The 22305-nt window shown below is 45.8% G+C and overlaps 2 protein-coding genes across 2 annotated transcripts in view; both read right to left on the bottom strand.

Moving 5' to 3' along the window:
* Positions 1–2852: 2852 nt before the first annotated feature.
* Positions 2853–3829, bottom strand: LOC310835832 (heat shock protein beta-11-like). The gene has a single exon (XM_083720815.1). The coding sequence runs from the start codon at positions 3522–3524 to the stop codon at positions 3015–3017; it is 510 nt and encodes a 169-aa protein (XP_083576941.1). The 5' UTR covers positions 3525–3829; the 3' UTR covers positions 2853–3014.
* An 8713-nt stretch (positions 3830–12542) lies between these two features.
* LOC310835821 (uncharacterized protein) overlaps positions 12543–22305 on the bottom strand; it is a 192433-nt gene continuing 182670 nt past the window's right edge. The window contains exons 2-6 of the mRNA XM_083720803.1: positions 18610–18669; positions 16991–17210; positions 15821–15966; positions 13712–13828; positions 12543–13229 (exon numbers count right to left, since the gene is read on the bottom strand). Of these exons, the coding sequence (XP_083576929.1) occupies positions 12936–13229; positions 13712–13828; positions 15821–15966; positions 16991–17015 (582 nt within the window). The 5' untranslated portion in view covers positions 17016–17210; positions 18610–18669 and the 3' untranslated portion in view covers positions 12543–12935. The remainder of the gene's footprint in view (positions 13230–13711; positions 13829–15820; positions 15967–16990; positions 17211–18609; positions 18670–22305) is intronic.

The raw sequence follows: 22305 nt of genomic DNA, 5'->3' as shown, positions 1-22305 counted from the left end.
ATTCTTTTTCTTCAATACATTCTCAATTTTATTCCTGGATATGGATTTATATGACACTCTACATAATATGAAAGCTGATCCTGACCATGCTTTTTTAAATATCATTTTAAAAGTCATTCTTTAGTAATAAGGAATTCCAAGTGTATCCAATACCATCTGAATTGCTTGCAGAGGATCAACAATCTCTTTTATATTACCTTTCCTTAAAACCCATTCTGGTCTCTGCCTTAAAACTATTGTTGTCCTTAGAGGAGTTGCTGGGACAGAGAAATGCCCCTTTTTGTATGCGGCCAACTTCTGTTTGGCAAGCATTCTTCGTGCATCCATTTGATGTTTCCGTGCTGGGAGTTTAAACAGGCTCTGAAGGCGAGTACCTACTCGGGAGCTGCCTCGGATCTCAGAAGCTCTTCTTGAGTCCTTTGAAAGAAGAGCAAGCAGCTGGAAGCTATTTCCAATTATTTTAGCTTAACAAATTTAGCTAAATAGTCATTAAATTTATTCCATTCTTCGTGGTGTTCCTCCTCCTTCTGGTCGCAGACTCTTCCGGTTAGATCGGCTAGCTCCATAAAATCCATCATCTTCATCTGCCATTCTTCTACTGTTGGTAATTCTTGAGTTTTCCACTTTTTAGCTAACAAAATACGAGCCGCAGTTGTGGCATACAAAAGTAAATTAACGTCTTTCTTGGGCAATTCTGAACCTATTATTCCAAGAAGAAAGGCCTCTGGTTTCTTTATAAATGTATATTTCAACATTTTTTTCAATTCGTTATAAATCTTTTCCCAGAAGTCTTTCACCTTGGGGCAGGTCCACCACATATGAAAGAATGTTCCTTCTTTTTCTTTACATTTCCAACATGTATTATCACAATTTGTAGCCTTATGAGGCTTTGCCCTCGGGTGGGAAAAATATTGCGCCCGGGAAAAGGAAGTGGGAGTCAACAGACACTCAAGGAATAGTTTCGGAGAAAAGGCTTTTATTTCTACCATCCATGAACTGGTAGAAGAAGCAAGTGTGATAAGTCACAAAAAACATGCACAAAGTTCACAGTCATGTGCACAAGCATATATACCCCTTTCCAGTTCCCTCCTCCTTTCTCCTCCCTCAGGAGTCCTCTGAGCATGAACAGAAAGCTGTCTTGGGACTATTGGGACTCTTGGCACCCTTCCCAGGAAAGGGGTTTCAGAGTGTTCAGATATGTTTCAATCTCTTGTTCTGGCATCGCTCCCGGACAGAAAGCAAGTTGCAATGTGGTTCTTTAGCAAGTCCAGAAGGCATCAGAAAGGCCTGAGAAACAATGGACTGTGTTCCCTACCTTTGTTGCAATCTTTTTAGTTACAGCAAGCGGAATGTTTCTGATGCTTAGCTAATGCCTTTTAGCTGCTGAGAAAAATGATTTTGAAAAGCTCTGAGAAGCTTTGAGCCTGCTTTGGTGGGGGGTGACTTCGGACCTAGGTGAGGTCACCTGTCCTCACCTTCCTTCAGATTATGATACATCTTTGCTAATTTTACAAGAGTCAAATACCATCTATACATCATCTTCATAATATTTTCCTTTAACAAAGTACATGCGGTGAACTTCACTCCTTTCTTCCACAATCTTTCCCAGTCCTCAAACATTATATTATGTCCTAAATCTCTTGCCCAATCATCACCAATTTAACTTGTTCATCTTTCGTAGGCCACTCCAGCAAAAGCTTGTACATTTTAGATATGTTTTTACCTTCAGTATCTAACAACTCCATCTCCAACTTAGATTTTTCCAAGGCAAAACCATTTTTCTTATCCAATTTATACAATTCGTTAATCTGGTGATAATGTAGCCAGTTTAGCTTATCTTTAATTTGCTCAAATGGTCTTAATTTATAACCTTCCTCCTCCTCTATTAATAAGTCATAATATCTCAACCATTTGGTATCCATATTTAATTTTTTCTGGGCCTTTGCCTCCATTGGTGAAAGCCATCTGGGCATCTTTCTTTCTAAAAGGTCTTTGTATTTTATCCAAACATTATACAACAATTTCCTAATTATATGATTTTTAAATGCTTTATGGGCTTTTACTTTATCATACCACAAATATGCATGCCAACCAAACACATTATCAAATCCCCCCAAATCTAGTAAATCTGTATCTTCTAATTTCATCCATTCTTTAATCCAACAGAGTGCAGCAGCTTCAAAATAGATTTTTAAGTCTGGCAGAGAGAATCCTTCTCTTTCTTTAGAATCCGTAAGTAATTTGTATTTAATTCTGGGTTTCCTCCCCTGCCAGATAAATCTAGAAAGAGCTTTTTGCCATTCTTTAAAACATTTCACATTGTCTATAACTGGGAGGGCTTGAAACAAAAAAAGCATCTTTGTAATTCATCTTAATCACAGAAATCCGGCCCATTAATGATAATTTTAAGTTAGACCACACCTCTAAATCTCTTTTAATTTCATTCCATATTTTCTCATAGTTATCCTTATACAGATTCAAATTTTTCCCAGACAGGTTCACCCCCAAATATTTAACGTTTTCCACAAAATCTAGGCCCATTTTTTCTTGTAATATTTTCGTTTCTTCATTATCCAGATTTTTCTCTATTACTTTGCTCTTGCTCTTGTTTAATTTAAATCCTGCTACCTGACCAAACTCATGTATTAGCTCCAGTGCTTTAACTGCACTGGAGTGTGGATCTTGTAATGTCAGAACCAAATCATCAGCAAAGGATTTTAATTTGTATTGTTACAAACCTACTGTGATACCTTTGACTTGCTAAGTATGATTAGAAAAGATGAACAATACCTCCAGAACCGAGATAAATCGCTTTAATACCATTTATAAAATCATGACCTCTCCTCCTTCTCCTTTCGTTCATAGAGACGCCTGTTTTCCAGCATTATATCTGCAGATTGACTGACCACCACAAAGGGAAAGGTTATAGTGAAAAACATTCATGGCATGGGCAGAAAAGCCCTGCTCCAGAGTCCCAAGTCCACCCAGAGTCTCTGCTGCGCCTCGCTTTCCCCTCAGCCTTTGGTCCGGCGGCCTTCTGTGGTGGAGGCGGCTTCCTGGCCGCTGCCCGGTGCTCGGCCGACCTCGATGGGCACCGTCCTGGCGGGCGGCCCGGCGGCCTCGATGCGCAGCTGGCCCTCTTGGGAGATGGAGCAGCTGAGCTGCTGGCGGTCCACGCTGCCCGGGACGTCCCACTCGCGGCGGAAGAGCTCGTAGCGGAAAGGTCCTCCGGGGGTCTGCGTGGCCTTCCTGCCGGTCAGCACCAGCTTCTGGCCCACCAGCTTGACCACCAGCTCCCGGGGGTCAAAGCCCGCCATGTCTTGGGTCACTGCAAAGGGGGCCTCTTCTGGCCCCCGGGACGCTTCCTCGTGGCCCCGGAGCGGCCAGTTGCTCCAGTTGCCCAGCAGCTCCCACAGCGAATCCATCTCCCTTTCCAGGTCCTCAAAGAGCGAGCGGGTGGGGGGCCACAGAGCCCGGCGGAGCAGGGGGCTCTGGGGGGCCATCAGGTGCAGTCGGCACAGCATCTTCGCCTCAGGGATGCTTCGAGGGTCTTCTCGCTTTTTGGCTGTGGTCCTACAGAAGCGGCTCTGTTCTGCTCTCTCTTCGAGAGCCGGAGACCTTTTATTGGGGTCCCAGGCGTCCGGCGCTCTCCTCGCCCCCAAAAAGGACTTGGTGCAAAGGGAGGGGGCTGTTAGTCAGACCCCCAAAAGGGCTCGGTGAGGCAAGGGACCTGCTGCTGTCATCCCTCTGCTCTCAGTGCTGAGGAGACTTTATAATTAGGGACCAGCTTCCATGCGCAGCCAGGCCAAAATAGAAATCGACAGCCACCTGAGTCACTGGGAAGACAGCTGTGACTTAAACCCTGAAGGACACGTCAGTAAGATCCGAGGCTTGGAACCCCCCCCCCCCACATACAGATGCTTTGTGGATGTGTGCACGCTTAATCCGTACCCTCCGACATTTCTCCAATGAAAATACGGATGTCCATTCCATCACAATAATAATTTTATTATTTATACCCCACCCATCTGACTGGGTTGCTGGAAGTCTGTCAGTTTTGATAATAAACCTGATTTGCAATGGGGGTTGAATAATTTTGATTGCATCTGTATAAAACCTTGATAAAACATGAAACATAAAAAAAATTCCCTATTCAGGGCTGCCTTCAGATGTTGTATATAGTCACTTATCTCCTCGGCTTGGGGGTTGCATAACTCCAGACCATAGCTGTCAACGTTTCCCTTTTTTAAAGGGAAATTCCCTAACACGAATTTCACTCTCTCAGACAAAATAGCCATGATCAAAATGATCACACTCCCAAAACTAACCTACCTATTCCAAACCCTCCCAATCTGGATCCCCTCAACCCAACTTCGCAGTTGGCAGAGAAAACTACACTCTTTCATCTTCTCACATAAAAAACCAAGAATAAGCCCCAAATACCTGCACCTCCCCACCTCAGAAGGAGGATGGGGAATCCCCAACATAGAAGCATATTACAATGCCAACCAAATACACCATATAATCCCATATATACTAGAAGATGAGACAAAACAATGGGTACACCTAGAGAGGGACACAATTGAAAACACCTGCACCACAACATACCCACTCCTCCCAAACAAACTAAAGAAAATTCCCACAACACTTAACAGGTACACACAGACCATGCTCAAAGCATGGAAAACACAAATAGGCAAACTATCCCCAACCCCATCCCCACTAATCCCCCTGGCGTACCACCCATTATTCCACCATGCAGCACAAAACCTCCAGATAAAAGCCTGGCGAACCAAAGGCTTATATCGCCTAATAGACTTTTATAAAAATAACAAACCCTTGTCAACACAAGAAATACAAGACAAACTAGAAGACACCCAAATGCCCTGGTTAACACAACACCAACTACATGCCCTCTTAAACAACCCAACAGTAAAATCAGCAGCAACTAGGCCCCTGACAACCTTCGAAAACCTCCTCCTAACAACAAAGGGAAACGGTAAAGGGACGGTATCCGCAATATACAAAATACTACTCCAAAATCCCGCAAATCCCCTAGACACAATCAAAAAACAATGGGAGAATGACATAGGCTATGAGATTAACCCCACTCAATGGACCAGAATGTGGTCTAAACCCCCCTTTAAATCCATATCAACAAAAAGAAAAGAACTCACACTGAAACTCACCTACAGGTGGTACCTAACACCAAGGAAACTAGCGCTAATACACCCAGGAACCTCACCAAAATGCTGGAGAGGGTGCACCTCCGCAGGCACATACCTCCACATGTGGTGGGAGTGTCCCAAAATTCAACTATTCTGGACAACAGCCATACAAGAAATATGTAAAATAACTAAGCAAGTAATAGACATCACCCCAGAATTGGCCCTACTAAACATCTTCCAAGACAACAATGCCCATTTACACCACAAAGAACTCATAACCCACCTGCTCTCAGCAACCAGAAACATCATAACCAGACACTGGAGAGACCTGTCAGGAGTAAGCATGGACCAATGGTACCAAATAGTATGGGAAACAGCCCTACTAGAAAAATTAACTAATAAACTGAAACTGACACGGGGACAAACAGAAGAAGACGCCTTCACCCCGGTATGGCTCCCCTTTATCACATACACAGCCCAACAGGACAACGACAATAATCCACCAACAGCATACAAATCAATATGGCTAACCTGATCCAAAACACCCACCCACCTCACTCACACAAGAAAACAAAGATCACCACAGCCAATCACAAACAAACAATCACACCCTAAGCCAACCCCAACCTCTCTCACCACCAAAGGAACACAAGTGAACAACACAAGCAACGCTGACACCAAACTCTACATACATTAAACATAATAGAAACACCGCCACCCGACCCCCATCCATCCTCCCTCTCCCCACCCCCCCTTTCTTTTTTCTTTCTGTTTTCTTCTCCCCCTAATGCCTCAACAAATGAAACGGATTTGTAAAAACGTTACATGGAAGAAGAAGAAGAAAAAAAAAATACGAGGCGCTACACTTCTGTAAAACAAGAAAATCCTTAATAAAAAATATTTTAAAAAAACAAAAAAATAAAGGGAAATTCCCTTATTCTGAATAGGATTCCTCGCAAGAAAAGGGAAAAGTTGACAACTATGCTCCAGACCCTCCAACATTTCTCCAGTGAAAATAAGGATGTCCTAAGCAAAAGCAGGACATTCTGGGATCAAATCAGAAACTGTCCTGCTTTCTTTCTCTCCCTGCATTGCTGAAGTACCACATAGAATCATAGAATTGTTGAGTTGGAAGGGGCTCCAAGTGTCATCCAGCCCAACCCCAAATGAGGGGCTCGAACCCACAACCCTGAGATTAAGACTCCCATGCTCTACCGACTGAGCCGTCCTAGACATGTTATGCCACTCTGGAGCAACAGACCAGGACCAGGATGATCCAAGTTCAAATCCTGCGGTCAGCTGCTGCCTCCCAGCCTGGCCTACCTCCCAGGCTTGCTGTGAGGATCACCACAAATGGCGGGTGCTGCTGGAGTTAGCAAAATTGACAGATTTAATAAGGCATACGGTAAGTCAAAAATTTTAATTCAGAAACAATGGAAATGTTTAAATTATTATTTATACAAGCAGGGCTCAAATACGAATGTTTGGTTGTGTGTTTGTATGTAAACACTTTTTCTTTGTTTAATTTCTATTTTTTGAAAAAATATAATTAAAAAAAAAATTAAAATGGCGGGTGCTGCCAAATTGCAACGATGAACCAGACGTCAGGATGGATCTGTGACCTGGAACCAGAGCTATGGGAACACACTGCTCACATAGTTTATCCCGTTAGGAGGTTTCTATTTATATGCATCCGTTGTAAACATCGCAAGGATGCCAAGCCCACAGGCCTCTTGAAATAGACACTGACCCCTCATGAGTCACCCAGATTCCTCCTTTCCACCCACCAACTAGCAAGAAATATTTCCTGCAGCAGCTGTCAGGTCCATTCCTTCCACATCATATGAAAACATCACTTAAAAAATGCCGAACAGGCCAGAACGTTGCAGAAGCTGAGAAAAGTCTGGGTGCAGGATGAAGTCAAAGGGGGCCCATCTAGGAGACCCATTCCTTATTTATTTACATTATTATTCTCCTTCCTGGGACGCGGGTGGTGCTGTGGGTTAAAACCACAGAGCCTAGGACTTGCTGATCAGAAGGTCGGCGGTTCGAATCCCCGCAATGGGGTGAGCTCCCGTTGTTTGGTCCCAGCTCCTGCCCACCTAGCAGTTCGAAAGCACATAAAAGTGCAAGTAGATAAATAGGTACCGCTCCGGCGGGAAGGTAAACGGCGTTTCCATGCGCTGCTCTGGTTCACCAGAAGCGGCTTAGTCCTGCTGGCCACATGACCCGGAAGCTGTACGCCGGCTCCCTCAGCCAGTAAAGCGAGATGAGCGCCACAATCCCAGAGTCGGTCACGACTGGACCTAATGGTCAGGGGTCCCTTTACCCGTTACCTATTCTCCTTCCACATGGAAAAGGTTCAGAACAGGGCAACCCAAAATGACCAAGGGGGTGAAGACGCTTCCCTATGGGGAAAGGGTGCAGATTTTTTTTAGTTTAGAGAGAAGGAGAGGAAAAGGCCACACAATCAGTTTATAAAAATTATGCCTGGGTTGGAGAAAGTGGAGGGCAAGAAGTCTCTCTCATAACACTAGAATGTTGGGAGAGTAAAGGCAGAAAAAAGAAAGTACGTTTCTGGTTGGACTTTGGAACTCCTTGCCACAGGAGACAGTGATCTAGGTCACCAACCTAGTAAAGGTAAAAGGACCCCTGACCACTAGGTCCAGTCGTGGACGACTCTGGGTTGCGGCGCTCATCTCGCTTTACTGGCCGAGGGAGCCAAGGTACTGCTGTACTTGGATTCAAAAGAAAGTAAGTTAAAACAACTGCTAAAATCTGCTGGATACAGCCAGACAGGGGATGAGGGCAGGTGAGTCCAAAATGAAATCCTGGCTCTGCCCAGGCCTGGAAAGCATGGAGGACAGGTAGGCGTGGACAAGGTCCTGAGAAGGTCCTGTGTTGGATGCCCAATGGCTTGTCCAGGCAGGGATGGGAGAGACCCATCTCTGAAATGCTGGAGTGCTGCTGCCAGCCAGTGTAGACAATATTGAACTCTTTAGAAGGCATCTTCCTCTGTTGCAGAAAGTGGTGGTGGGGATGAGTGTTCAGACACCTGGGCTCTCACTTGTGGGGTGCCTCGGGGTTCCGTCCTCTCCCCCATGCTTTTTAATATCTATATGAAGCCGCTGGGAGAAATGATCAGGGGGTTTGGGCTGGGTGTTCATCAGTATGCAGATGACACCCAGCTCTACCTCTTTTAAATCAGAACCAGTGAAGGCGGTGAAGGTCCTGTGTGAGTGTCTGGAGGTGGTTGGAGGATGGATGGCAGCTAATGGATTGAGGTTGAATCCTGACAAGACAGAAGTACTGTTTTGGGGGGACAGGGGGTGGGCAGGTGTGGGGGACTTCCTGGTCCTGAATGGGCTCACTGTGTCCCTGGGAGTCATTTTGGACTCACAGCTGTCCATGGAGGCACAGGTCAATTCTGTGTCCAGGGCAGCTGTCTACCAGCTCCATCTGGTACACAGGATGAGACCCTCCCTGTCTGCGCCTTGTCTCGCCAGAGTGGTGCATGCTCTGTTTATCTCCCACTTGGACTACTGCAATGCACCTTTGAAGGTGACCCAGAAACTACAACTAATCCAGAATGCGGCAGCTAGACTGGGGACTGGGTGCAGCCGCAGAGACCACATAACACCGGTCTTGAAAGACCTACATTGGCTCTCAGTACGTTTTCAAGCACAATTCAGAGGGTTGGTGCTGACCTTTAAAGCCCTAAACGGCCTTGGTCCAGTATATCTGAAGGAGCGTCTCCACCCCCATCGTTCTGCCTGGACACTGAGGTCCAGCTCCGAGGGCCTTCTGGCAGTTCCCTCCTTGCAAGAAGCCAAATTACAGGAAACCAGGCAGAGGGCCTTCTCGGTGGTGGCGCCCGCCCTGTGGAACTCCCTCCCACCAGATTTCAAAGAGAACAACAACTAGCTGACATTTAGAAGACATCTGAAGGCAGCCCTGTTCGGGGAAGTTTTTCATGTGTGACATTTTGATGTATTTTTAATCCTTGTTGGAAGCCGCCCAGAGTGCCAGGTGGGTGGGGTACAAATAATAAACTATTATTATTATTCCTACGGAAAGCCAGAGTCGGTCAGACAGAAGCCGCCAAACACCTCAGTGTGAAAAATTAAGGCTTTATTGCAAATTCCAAAAAGAGAGAAGACGTTTCAGTATGAAAAAGAGGGCATCCGGTTTCTGGAAGGCGGCAAACAGTCAGAAAGGTTCCCCTTGCTATGTTGCAGTGCCAATCTCAGCCAGGAAAGGAGACAGTTGCCGTTATTCTAGGGAAGGGAAAAAGTCAATAGGTAAGTTCTCCATTCCAGGGTCAGGGTGTGTGTGTCTGTCTGTGTGTGTGTGTGTGTGTGTGTGTGTGTGTGTAATCAGTTGTCAATTCCAGGGGAACGCTAATCAGAGGTGAGCACAGCACACACCCAAGGAAAACAAGCTGCAGTATTCCAAATTTTTAAAAGGCATTTCGGTTGCTCAGCAATAGGGCATGCAGAATTAAATTTATATACCTCCTTTCTTCCAAGGATCACAGGGACGTTTTACAACATAAAACGCCAAAAAAAATACATAATGTAGTAAGAAATGAAACCGTACCAACACCCCCCTCCACGATTAAAAAGGCCATAGATTGTTAAAAGAGCCAAAGGTTTAACCCCTGGCATCTGCAGAAAGGATGGGAATATCCCCTGCCACACACACACACCCAACGAGAGTCTGCCAGTCAGTGTTGACAACACTTACTGTATTTTTCTGTTTATAAGACAAGGTTTTTTATTATTATAAATTACTGTTAAAAATTGGGGGTCGTCTTATACATAGAAAGTGCAGAGGGGGGATGTGTGATTGGTGGCAGTTGTGAGCAGGAGATTGTAATTGGTGATTGGGCGGCTGTGGCAAGGCCTGCTGGTGATTGGCGGCTCCTGGTGGGCAGGCAATGGGTGGCTTTGTTGAGGCGTGTGATGTGTGATTGTCAGCGGCGGTCAGGCAGGTGAGCCAATCTCCCCCCATTTCCTAAATTTGGAGTCCCCCCAAAATACGGGTCGTCTTATACACGGGGGCATGTTATACACGCAAAAATACGGTAGCTAGATAGATCAATGGACCAACTCTGTATAAAGGCAGCTTCCGAGGTTTCCTATTGAAATCAGCCAGAACCATGAGGACTGGCACCTTCTACGTTTTTTGTATTTTTATGAGTGGTTTGTAGTTTCATTGTTAAGACGAGAGGGATGTAACAAACCTGATTCAATTTCTTTTTATGCTTTTTGACTCTTCTTTCCTCTTTAAAAATTATTTTTAAATTCTCATTTTCTCTTCACCCCCCCCCCCTATTTTTTCCCGGTAGCCAATCCCCCAAATGGTGAAGACCCCACAAGCAGGATGTGGAGAGCAGTAGCCCCTCCCACGCTTGTTCTCCATCCTTAGGTAGACTGGCTTTGTCCATGGAGGTTCCATGGAGGGGTCATAAGGAACTAAGAAGAGCCTGGCTGCAGGATCCGACTCAGAGGGGGACCATCTCATCCAGCATCCTGTCTTTACAGATTTTTTTTTTGGGGGGGGACAAGGAGGGGATTGTGATGACGGTGATATCACACACAAACTTCTGATGCCAACTTTCTAGAACAAGGTTTCCCAAACGTGAGTCTCCAGCTGTTTTTGGACTACAATTCCCATCATCCCCACCACTAGTCCTGCTAGAAAGGGATGATGGGAGTTGTGGTCCAAAACAGCTGTTTTTCCTTTCCTTTTTTTAAGGGCAAAGTTGAAAAGTCAACCTTTGGAATATTTCAAATCCCTGTTTTTATAACTTTTAAAAAACCCCTGATTATTTTGTTTCTGCAAACAGCTCAGAAGGTATAAATTTGGTCAAATAAACGGCACCCCTGCTGCGCACCCCCCACCCATGACATTCCTCCAGAATCCGAGTCTCTTTCTCCCCCACACACCCAAGAAAATGTGCATTATCCCCTCCAGGTCAGCAAGTTGTAGTATTGCTGTTCTGCCACTAGAGGGAGCGCCTGGACCACCACGATTTCATTTTGCGAATTCTTTGCTTCCCGGAGACTCAGCCTGTCGAGTTCATCGAGCCCCTAGCTTAACCCATTTTTATTATTAAATATCCTTACTAATAAAAATAATAGCAACTGTAAGACCTAGTAAGTATTATTAATTATTATTAGTTGCTATATAAATGCAGCCTTTTGCCCTAAGGTTCCAGGACAGGTTACAACAATGAAAAAGTATTTTTAAAACAACTTGCAAATCATGGAAATTCCTAGGCAGAATGTTGGATCAGGACTTCTGCAGGAGCCCCCTAGAAAGGAAATTGCAACTAAACATCAGGGATAACTTTCTGACTACGTGAATGGATTCTTCATGTCCTTACTCGTATTTACGGGACCGCCTCTCCTGGTCTGCCCCGCAGAGGACCTGAAGGTCCATGAATAACCATAGTTTAGAGGTCCCGGGCCCTAAGGAAGTCAGATTATCCTCCACCAGGGCCAGGGCCTTCTCAGTGGTGGCTCCGACCTGGTAGAATGCTCTGTCCCAGGAGACCAGGGCCCTGCAGGATTTAACCTCCTTCCGCAGGGCCTGTAAGACAGAGCTATTTTGCCTGGCCTTTAATTTGAATTCAGTCTGATCTTTTATTCCCCTTCCTTCCCTCCCTCTCCCCTTTTATGAAGATTTCCCGCTCTGGGATCCCACAGCTAATTCTCCCCTGGTCTCCTCGCTGGCCCAAATAGGACTAACTTAGCCACCTAGCCCTGGTGATCGTCTAATGTTTATTGGACGGATTTCCCCCTAAATTGATTTTTGAATTCTGAATTTATTGTTATTCACGTTTTATAAAATATCTAATATTATCCAAACAGATGTAGAGTTATGGAACTGGATTTGCCAGCTGTTCTACTGATGCCCTATGCCCTCAAATAAATAAGAGCTTTCTGATCTTAAGAGCTGTCTGCTCAAATATAGCCACAACACGGAGCTAATAAGTATGGCAAATGTATTATTAGTAGTAGTTAGAATATAATCCAAATTTTACAAATCATAAACATCTATAATGTATGTATAAGTACAAGAAATAATTCTGCCTGCGTCGTGGTGTTCCCTGACAGCAATTTATTACGTTGACTATTTCTTGTTTATGGAATTATACATACATTATAGATGTTTATGATTTGCAAATTTTGGATTGTATTCTAACTACTACTAATAATGCATGTGAAACTCGAAAAATTAGAATATCGTGGAAAAGTTCATTTGTTTCAGTAATTCAACTTAAAGGTGAAACTAATATATGAGATAGACTCATGACATGCAAAGCGAGATATGTCAAGCCTTTATTTGTTATAATTGTGATGATTATGGTGTACAGCTGATGAAAACCCCCAATTAAAAATCTCAGAAAGTTAGAATATTGTGAAAAGGTGAAGTAGCTACTCAATCCATAACACCTGCAATGGGTTCCTGAGCCTTTAAACGGTCTCTCAGTCTGGTTCAGTAAGAAGCACAATCGTGGGGAAGTTGAATTACTGAAATAAATAAACTTTTCCACGATATTCTAATTTTTCAAGTTTCACCTGTACATTTACCATACTTATTAGCCTTGTGTTGCGGCTGCATTTGAGCAGATTATTCTGCATTGCAACCCAGGGGTAAGAGCTGTCCGACAGTGGAGCCTCCCCTTCCTTGGAGGTTTCTAAACAGAGATTGGGTGGCCGTCTGTTAGCCGCCATTCCTGCACTGCAGCGGGTTGGACTAGATGACCCTCGAGGGTCCCTTCCCTCTCTGCAATCCTGTGATTCTGTGACGCTTACCGCCGCTCACATTCACCCACTGGTCCTGGGAGTTGTCACTGGAGGTCATCTCAGCACTGGGGTCGCGGGACGGCAGGAGCATTCCGCTCTCCGGTGGAGCAGGGCTGGTGGGATTCGCACCCGGGTTGTCACCGCCACTGTCGGGCACCTCCTTGTCTGGCTGCTCACTCCCGTCCCCGGAGCAGCGGGGGTCCAGGGCCTCCTCCCCAGCCCCAATTTCCTTCCCTGGATCCTCCTACAAACACAGTGAAAGAGAGAGAGAAGCTGGACTGTGAAGGAAGCTGCGCTCTGCGAGCAGGATTCGAACTCCGAGCAACAGAAGGAATTAGAGATTCCTGGTATGTTGGTTAAGATAGGAGAGAGAGAGAAGACAGGGTGCAGCAAGGGGGAGAAATTAAAAAACACAATGGAAAATGGAGTGGGAAGCCAGGAAAATAAAAATAAAAAAATCTCTTATGTATTGGAATTAAGCCTTAAGCAATCTTAGCAGGACATCTTGAGGCAGTGAGTTCCACATGTTAACGCTGTGCTGTGTGACAGCCTCCTTGGCTCATCCAGAAAGGCAGAATGCGGCCCCCCACCCATCTTTAAGTCTAAGCCAGTAAGAAGAAACATGTCCTCTTTCGGCATTGGCAAGATGTCAAGAGCACCTCTGAGGACGTGAAGAGGGCCCTTTCCCCCTCACTGCCTCCCCCGGGGCAAATCATCTTTCGTAACCTGCTGAGCTGGATCTTCCTTCAGCATCAAGAATCCATCTTTCTCCTCTACCTCCAAATTGACATCGGTGTCGTTCTGAGATTTGTATTCTTCGCTGTCCGTCTCAGAGACGGTAAACTGGGAAGGAGACACAGAGAAGGGGCTGATCAATGGCTGTTCAGTCAATCAATCCATCACTCTCTGCGCCAAACTCTGGGAAGTGTAGGCCCATTTTAAGTCCCATTGAAAAAACAATAATTTCATAGATTTGTTTCTCAGTTTGACCCTTTTACATGGTTTTGTATGCATGGTTAGTCATTGGGGCCTGCTGTTTTATATTGTTCCTAGTTTAGTTTTTAAAATTTTTGGTAACAGTTTAGTTTTTTTATTGTAATTGTTAAGAGTGAATTTCCATTTAATTATTGTTTGCTGATATTTAACTTCATTGTGTACCATTACACGATGATGGAGTGCTGCTTTATTTGAATTAAGTTGTTTATTTTAAAGTTATGTTTTTATTACGGCTTTTTTGTTTTGTTTCAGATCAGATTATTATGGCGCCTGTGATCTTTGTTGTTTCTTCAGCTTGTAAACTACTTGTGTATACAGAAAGACAGTAATGCAAATTAAAATTTGAATTGAATTGTAGCTCTGTGAGGGGAATGGGAGCTCTCTAACAACTCTCAACACCCTTAAACTACAACTCCCACAATTCTTTGTGAGGGGGAACCTCAGCTGTTTTAAATGGTATCACAGAACTCAAAGAACTCGTAAAATCATAGGGTTGGAAGGGACCCTGACGATCATCTAGTCCAACCCCCCAATCAGGAATCGTATGGTGTGAGCGTGGCCTTAAGTAATGATTGGGTGCTTTTTAACATCTACACGAAGCCGCTGGGAGAGATCATCAGGGGGTTTGGGCTGGGTGTCCATCAATATGCAGATGACACCCAGCTCTACCTCTCTTTCAAATCAGAACCAGTGAAGGCGGTGAAGGTCCTGTGTGAGTGTCTGGAGGCGGTTGGAGGATGGATTGTGGCTAATGGATGAAGGTTTAATCCTGACAAAATAGAAGTACTGTTTTTGGGGGACAGGAGGCGGGTGGGTGTGGAGGATTCCCTGGTCCTGAATGGGGTAACTGTGCCCCTGAAGGACCAGGTGCGCAGCCTGGGAGTCATTCTGGACTCACCGCTGTCCATGGAGGCGCAGGTTAATTCTGCGTCCAGGGCGGCTGTCTATCAGCTCCACCTGGTATGCAGGCGGAGACCCTCCCTGCCCGCAGACTGTCTTGCCAGAGTGGTGCATGCTCTGGTTATCTCCCGCTTGAACTACTGCAATGCACTCTACGTGGGGCTTCCTTTGAAGGTGACCCGGAAACTACAACTAATCCAGAATGCGGCAGCTAGACGGGGGACTGGGAGCGGCCGCCGAGACCATATAACACCGGTCTTGAAAGACCTTCACTGGCTGCCAGTACGTTTCCAGCACAATTCAAAGTGTTGGTGTTGACCTTTACAGCCCTAAATGGCCTCGGTCCAGTATACCTGAAGGAGCGTCTCCACCCCATCATTCTGCCGGACGCTGAGGTCCAGCGCCGAGGGCCTTCTGGCGGTTCCCTCATTGCAAGAAGCAAAGTTACAGGGAACCAGGCAGAGGGCCTTCTTGGTGGTGGCGCCCGCCCTGTGGAACGCCCTCCCGCCAGATGTCAAAGAGATAAACAACTACCTGACATTCAGAAGACATCTTAAGGCAGCCCTGTTCAGGGAAGTTTTTAATGTGTGACACATTAGTGTATTTTTGGTCTTTGTGGAAGCCGCCCAGAGTGGCTGGGGAAACCCAGCCAGATGGGCGGGGTACAAATAATAAATTATTATTATTGGAAAGAAGTGCATTGCAGGGGGTTGGACTAGATGACCCCTGGGGCTCCCTTCCAAACTTTACAATTCTATGATTATATGTCTTAAAGGAAAAATAAAGCAAGGAGCAACTTATGGGATTTATCTGTGGTAAGGCGTGATCCGGATGAAATCCAAAATAAGTCAAGGGCCGACGTTTCGATGGCTGTGTCAAGCGGTTGTGGGGAAAACAACTTGCTTGCGTTAACAATGTGCTCCCAAGTCCCAGAGGTACCTCATAAGTCGGGTCCTCGGGATCATCTTCATCCGGTAATTCTTTCTGGAGAAGCTCAGCCCAGCAGAGCTCCTCCTCTAGAGTAACATCGTCCTTTTTCCTTTTGTTCCCTTTGCCTGATGGGTGGACGGGGGCGTCCAATGTCTCTGCAGGAGGAGCAGCAAGATTAAAAACCAAACAAAAACAAAACAACCTGCAGGTGTCTTGGCAAGGTTGCAGGTTCGGTCCCCAGGTGGGGCAGCTGCCTCTTCCTGCATCGCAGGGGGTTGGACCACTAGGTAATCCACAGGGTCCCTTCCAACTCTATGATTTTGAACAGTAAGAGGAGATCCAGAAAAGCAGGCGTGAGGCAGGGTGGTGCCCTGGTTTGAGTGCTGGCCCTGGGAGACCAGGGTTCAAATCCTCCCACTCGGCTATGAAGCTCACTGGGACTGGGTGACCTCTCAGCGTAACCTACCTCTCAGGTTTGTTGTGGGGATTAAATGAGGAGGTGGGGGGAAGCTGCTTGAAGGAAAGGTGGGAGAGAAATGCAACAAAATGGGGGGGGGGGAGTGTAAAAAAATGCACATGAAATTAATTAATTAATAAAATAATAATAATAATAATAATAATAATACCCCACCCTTCCCGGTTCAAAAACCGGGCTCAGGGCAGCTAACAACAAATTTACATAACAGCAGCAGCATAAAATACAGTATAAAAACATGAATAACAATTTTTTAAAAAAATCAAAAATCCATCAGGGCTAGCTGGCTGAATTGGTCCTACTTGGGCCAGCGAGGAGGCCAGGGGAGAATTAGCTGCGGGGTCTCAGAGCGGGTGATTTTCATAAAAGGGGGAGGGGGAGGGAAGAAAGGGAAAGATCAGGCTGAATTCAAATTAAAGGCCAGGAGGAATAGCTCTGTCTTACAGGCCCTGTGGAAGAAGTTAAATCCTGCAGGGCCCTGGTCTCCTGGGACAGAGCGTTTCACCAGGTCGGAGCCATCACTGAGAAGGCCCTGGCCCTGGTGGAGGATAGTCTGACTTCCTTAGGGCCTGGGACCTCTAAACTATGATTATTCATGGACCTTCAGGTCCTCTGCGGGGCAGACCAGGAGAGGTGGTTCCGTAAATATGCACCCTATATAGCAACGCCTGCCCCCATCCTTTGCCCCTGCCCCCGGGTCTCACCTTTGGGGACCAAATCCCGTTCCATGACGGTCAGATATCCGAAAGCACGCTGGAACCTCAGAGGGGCAAAGGCAAGGATGATATGCGCTACGGTTCCCAGCCGCTTCTTGGCGCGGCGCACGGGTCGGTCCGGAGACTGTGCCAGGGATCCTTTGGCCGTGGGGGTCCCTGCAGGGATGGCGAGGCGAGCCCAGGGGAAGAATTTGCGAAGGAGCTGGAACTGAGCAGCCAAGAGCAAAGGAAAGCGATTTAGAGACGTACACCAGTCGCAGGCTTTCGTAGCAAACACAGACATGTAGAATGGGATATATAGGGAGAATAAAACATAAATCTGAACCTCAGCAGCGGATCCCAAGAGGAGAAAGGAATAAACACTGGGAGATTTGGCTGTTGAGGTTTCACCAGTGCTGCGTATTATTCTTATTTCCATTTCTATACCACTTTACATTTTAAAGAACAAATCTCAAAGCAGTTTAAAGGTAAAGGGACCCCTGACCATTAGGTCCAGTCGCGAACAACTCTGGGGTTGCGGCGCACATCTCGCTTTATTGGCCAAGGGAGCCGGCGTGCAGCTTCTGGGTCATGTGGCCAGCAGGACTAAGCCGCTTCTGGCAAATCAGCAGTGCACGGAAACACCTTTTACCTTCCCGCCAGAGTGGTACCTATTTATCTATTTGCACTTTGAAGTGCTTTCGAACTGCTAGGTTGGCAGGAGCAGGGACCGAGCAACGGGAGCTCACCCCGTCGCGGGGATACGAACCACTGATCTTCTGATCGGCAAGTCCTGGGCTCTGTGGTTTAACCCACAGTGTTTACAACACATTAAAACATCAAATAAGACAGCCCAGAATAAAAACAAATTCAAGCTTAAAGGGATATATTTCAGATCTATCAAGCCACCTTTGGGATGCCTCTGGGAAGCCTACAGAAAAGTCCTTCGTGTCCCCCTTCACATTCAGCAGGTAGACTGCCCCTGACTAGGCAGGTTCTATTCTCTAAGAAAGCTTAGAGGACTATTTCAAGGCCTCTCCAGCTTATGTCAGGCAGTCTACTAGCACCCCAGAAGCTAAAGTGGCCCCACCCTCCTGGAATAATAATAATAATAATAATAATAATAATAATAATAATAATAATAATAATTTATTATTTGTACCCGGCCCATCTGGCTTCCAACAAAGATGAAAAATACATTAAAATGGAAAAGCTTGAAAATCTAGGGCTGACAAACTGAAGATGTCAAGGCTGTGAAAAACAACTTGCCATGTCCTGGTGCAGCAAGAGAACGAGTGAAAAAGTTCCCTTTTCACACCTCTCTAATTCATTTTGCCAATTCACAATTCCTAAAAGATGCTCTCTTTTATTCTGTCCCAATTTGACAAATTCCTAACCGCCTCAAACCCTGCGAAGTAATATTAAGAGCATCTCAATAGTTTTTCATCTTCTAGCCTAGCAACCTGCCTCCAACAGGGGACAGCCAGGTAAAGCCAGGAAGCCTGCAAGCAGCCCTTCCTTGCTGCCGGGTTCCTCGCCACCCCCAGGGACCAGATTCGGGGAGACCGGCAAGCACCCCGACACCCTAAAAAGGCCCAATCCACAACCCCACCCCGACTGTGACTTACCAGATACGCCAGCAGACGACAAGGGCTTCTTACAAACCAGACTGTCCGTGGCACGGAAGTCTATAGGAAAAGAGCCCAATCTGCCAAGTTAGTAGGAGGGAGGGGAAGCGCATACTGTCCCATGAGATTTTAAACAGGGCGCAAGAAATCTGATGCCCTTTCAAAATGTGTTGGAGAGGATTATTGGATTGTTTTTGTCTTACGTATTTTGTGTTTTTATATTGTGAAGTGCCGTGAGACCTGCAGGTATAGGGTGGTATACAAATTTTATTCATCATCAGCTCCTGCACCTGTCCTTGTTGCATCAGTGAATACACAACTATTAAAAAAGAAGAAGAAATGGCTTCTTTTGCACCTCACAGGTGTGCTGTTGAAGGAACAGCCTCTAAGCCCTGAGCCCTTGCGTCCAGGAAACTTTGCTTCCAGGGAAACAGGATTGGAGAAAGATGGTGTTGGAAATGCCCTCGGTGCCAACCCATCAAAATTTCCCCAGAGAAACATGCACAGATATCGGCCACAGGACTTCAGCCCTCCAAAATAAAACCCTTTGAAGTAACTTGCTGTATAACTCCTGGTTGCTGTACCCAAGTACAGTAGTGCTCTCTCTAACAAAAAAAAATTATTATTTTTTTTAATTTTTAACCAACAACCAAAACCCAGCAGTGAAACCTCCCAGGCGGCTGATACATTGGGTATACATAATCAATAATAACATATTCAAATAGACCATATGTACAATTCTATATACGTTAACACTCCTCCCTCCACAAGTTTTATTTAACTTTTAACATTTTAATTGCCCCCAATTGTTCAAAACTACCCAAATAATTCAGTATCTTCTCAAACCAAAATCTTCTCAAATCCTCCTCCTCACTGACCTTAAACCCTTTCACTTTGTGTATCTTCACAGTTAAATTATAATATTTTTCAGTTTTTCCCTCCATTGGTTCACCCCTAGCTCTTCTCTGCATTTTTCCAAGTACTCGCTATAACCCATCTGGCTGCAATTACCATCAATTCTACCCATTTACATTCTGCTTTTGTTTCTAACTTGGTGCTAATAAGAACCATTAATTTAGATCTACAAAAAACTAGATCAAAACACAAAGGTTCACAGTTCGTGTGTCAGACTGGGAGCTGGGTTCAAATCCACTATGCCACAAAGCTCACTGGGTGACCTTGGGTCAATCATGGCCTCTCGCTCTCATTTTCTCTCTCTGCCTCGCCTACCTCCCAGGGTTGTTGGGACCGGGATATACGCTTCCTCATTATATCCTCACACAGAGCTTTTCTCAGGTGCACAGGTGAGAACAGTAACAGATTACCTCCCAGGTTTGCTGCAAAGACGTAATAATGTAGGTTTCCTCAACCTCGGCCCTCCAGATGTTTTGAGACTACAATTCCCATCATCCCTGACCACTGGTCCTGCTAGCTAGGGATCATGGGAGTTGTAGGCCAAAAGCATCTGGAGGGCTGAGGTTGAGGAAGCCAATGCAAAACGCACAATTCAAGCAACTTACAGGAACCACAGAAAAACAGGCATAAAGTCAGAAGGGACCCCGAGGGTCAGGGAGTGCCATCCTTTGGCCAACATGGGGCTCAAACCCACAGCCCTGAGATGAAGAGTCTCGTGCTCCACTGACTGAGCCATCTTGGTTCTCAGGAGAAAGAGGTGAATGGCTTGCAGAATGATACAACCATTCTCCCAAGAAGGTCTTTGAAAGGAAAGTCAAAAAAGTCTTCCCCCCAAATCAATGCAGTACGAAATAAACACAAGTATTAATTAAAATAAATGCTAAATAAATGGAGAAACTCCCCCCCCGACCCTGCTGCTGCAAGCCTTCCCCCTGGAAGCCAAAAAACGATGAATTCAGAAAGTCTTAAGAGCTGAACAATTTCCCTTCCTTACTGGAACACGGCAGTTTGATGCAGGTAGACCTACCTTTGCCGGACTCCTTGGTTCCTTCTGCTCCATTGCATGGAAAGCAATGGGGACAAACTCGGATTCAATTAAGCAGCACACCCCACCCACCCTTTAAATAGACCCTGACTCAGCTGCCCCCCCAACAGATGCTGCCTTAGGTCCCGATCCTCAAATCACTTAGCCAGGGATTGACCTGAGACACGTTTGACCACATATCCAACTCAAATGGCACTGAAATGGAGAGCTCAGCCGGTAGAGGAGGAGACTCTTAATCTCAGGGTTGTGGGTTCATGCCCCACACTGGGCAAAAGATTCCTGCATTGCAGGGGGTTGGGCTAGATGACCCTCGGGGTCCCTTCCAACTCTATGATTTGTTTTAATTCAGACCCTGTGATTTCCTCTAGATTAGAGGCTGCCTCCAACTCCAGCTGCCTTTACACTGAGTCAGACCATACGCTCATTTGGCTAAGAATGCCTACACTGTCTGGCAACGTCTCTCTGTTAGAATTCCTGCTCCATGATTGCAGTCATGGGATTGTTGTCTTTCACATGGCAGTGTATGTTTTGACTCCACGGAGTGGGAAGTGACGGAGACAGGATGTTTGTGTTGCTGTGTTCCATGAAGTGGGACTATTGTCCTTTGTTCTTTTTCTCTTTGCTGTCTGATGCTAGAGAAAGAGGGAGCCATGTTGCAGTGCTCTGTGCATGTTTATATGTAAATAAAGTAGATTAGCCAAACTGCTGAGTTGCTGGGGTCTGTCACGCATGATGCGCAAACTCTGCGGATCCCTGAGTGTGCCGGTGTCTGTTGGCATCGGTCGCTGTGATGTTTGGGCTGAAGAAAGCTTATGAAGCTCCCGAACGATTGACCAGGAGGGAGGGAACATGCCAGTCGGGCATGTGTCTCTGCCAGGGTCCTACTTGAGTGTAGGCTGAACTCCTGACACTCTCCAGGTCTTTTCAGGCAGGTGATTGTTCCTGGAGACAGCAGCAAAGTGTGGGGTTGCCGCATAAAACAGGGAATAAGCCCCATTGACCTCAGCAGGGTTTACTTCTTCGTAGGCATTGCACGAGACCGCATGGGCACTCTGAGAGTGGGCCTACCTGACAAGGTAAGGCGGAAATGCCAGCATGAGAAAGCCGGAATGCAGCCTTGAGCTTATTGGAGGAACGGCTGGGTAGAAATCCAATCAGCCAGTCTTTCAAAGGTTAAACTAAGAGCTAAGGAGAGCCTCGCAGGATCAGGCCCATTTAGCCCATGGTCCACCGGCCAACCAGCTCTTGCAAAGCTAGCAAGCAGGAACATGGTAATTTGCCTTACTAGAGCTGGAAGGGACCTCATCCATACCCTCCAACATTTCTCGCTAGGGTGGTCCATGCTCTAGTTATCTCCCGCTTGGACTACTGCCATGCGCTCTATGTGGGGCTGCCTTGGAAGGTGACTCGGAAACGACAACTAATCCAGAACGCGGCAGCTAGACTGGGGACTGGGAGCGGCCGCCAGGACCACATAACACAGGTTCTGTTGAATTTGTATCAAAATGGGAGGCCTTAAGAACATATCTTAAACAAAATTATACCATGTTAAAATCTGTAGCAGCTTTTGAGTGATCCCAGCAGTTTTTTTATTAATTGCTTATATAAATAGAAACATTTATAAATTGTGAAAATATTAACATAAAAAATAGTATTTTGATATGGCAGTAAAATTATGTAAAAACAATTAAGGAATAAATGGGAAGTCGGGCATAAAAGATAATGAGATTTTTTAC

The sequence above is a fragment of the Podarcis gaigeae genome, assembly GCF_964106915.1.
Source record: "Podarcis gaigeae genome assembly, chromosome: 18".
In the NCBI taxonomy this organism is placed as follows: Eukaryota; Metazoa; Chordata; class Lepidosauria; order Squamata; family Lacertidae; genus Podarcis; species Podarcis gaigeae.
Note: the sequence above shows the minus strand (reverse complement) of the source record. Positions and strands in the feature narration are given on the sequence as shown.

Bases quoted from the DNA above. Each gene is read 5' to 3' on its own strand.
- LOC310835832 (XM_083720815.1), bottom strand. From the start codon at position 3,524: ATGCTGTGCCGACTGCACCTGATGGCCCCCCAGAGCCCCCTGCTCCGC.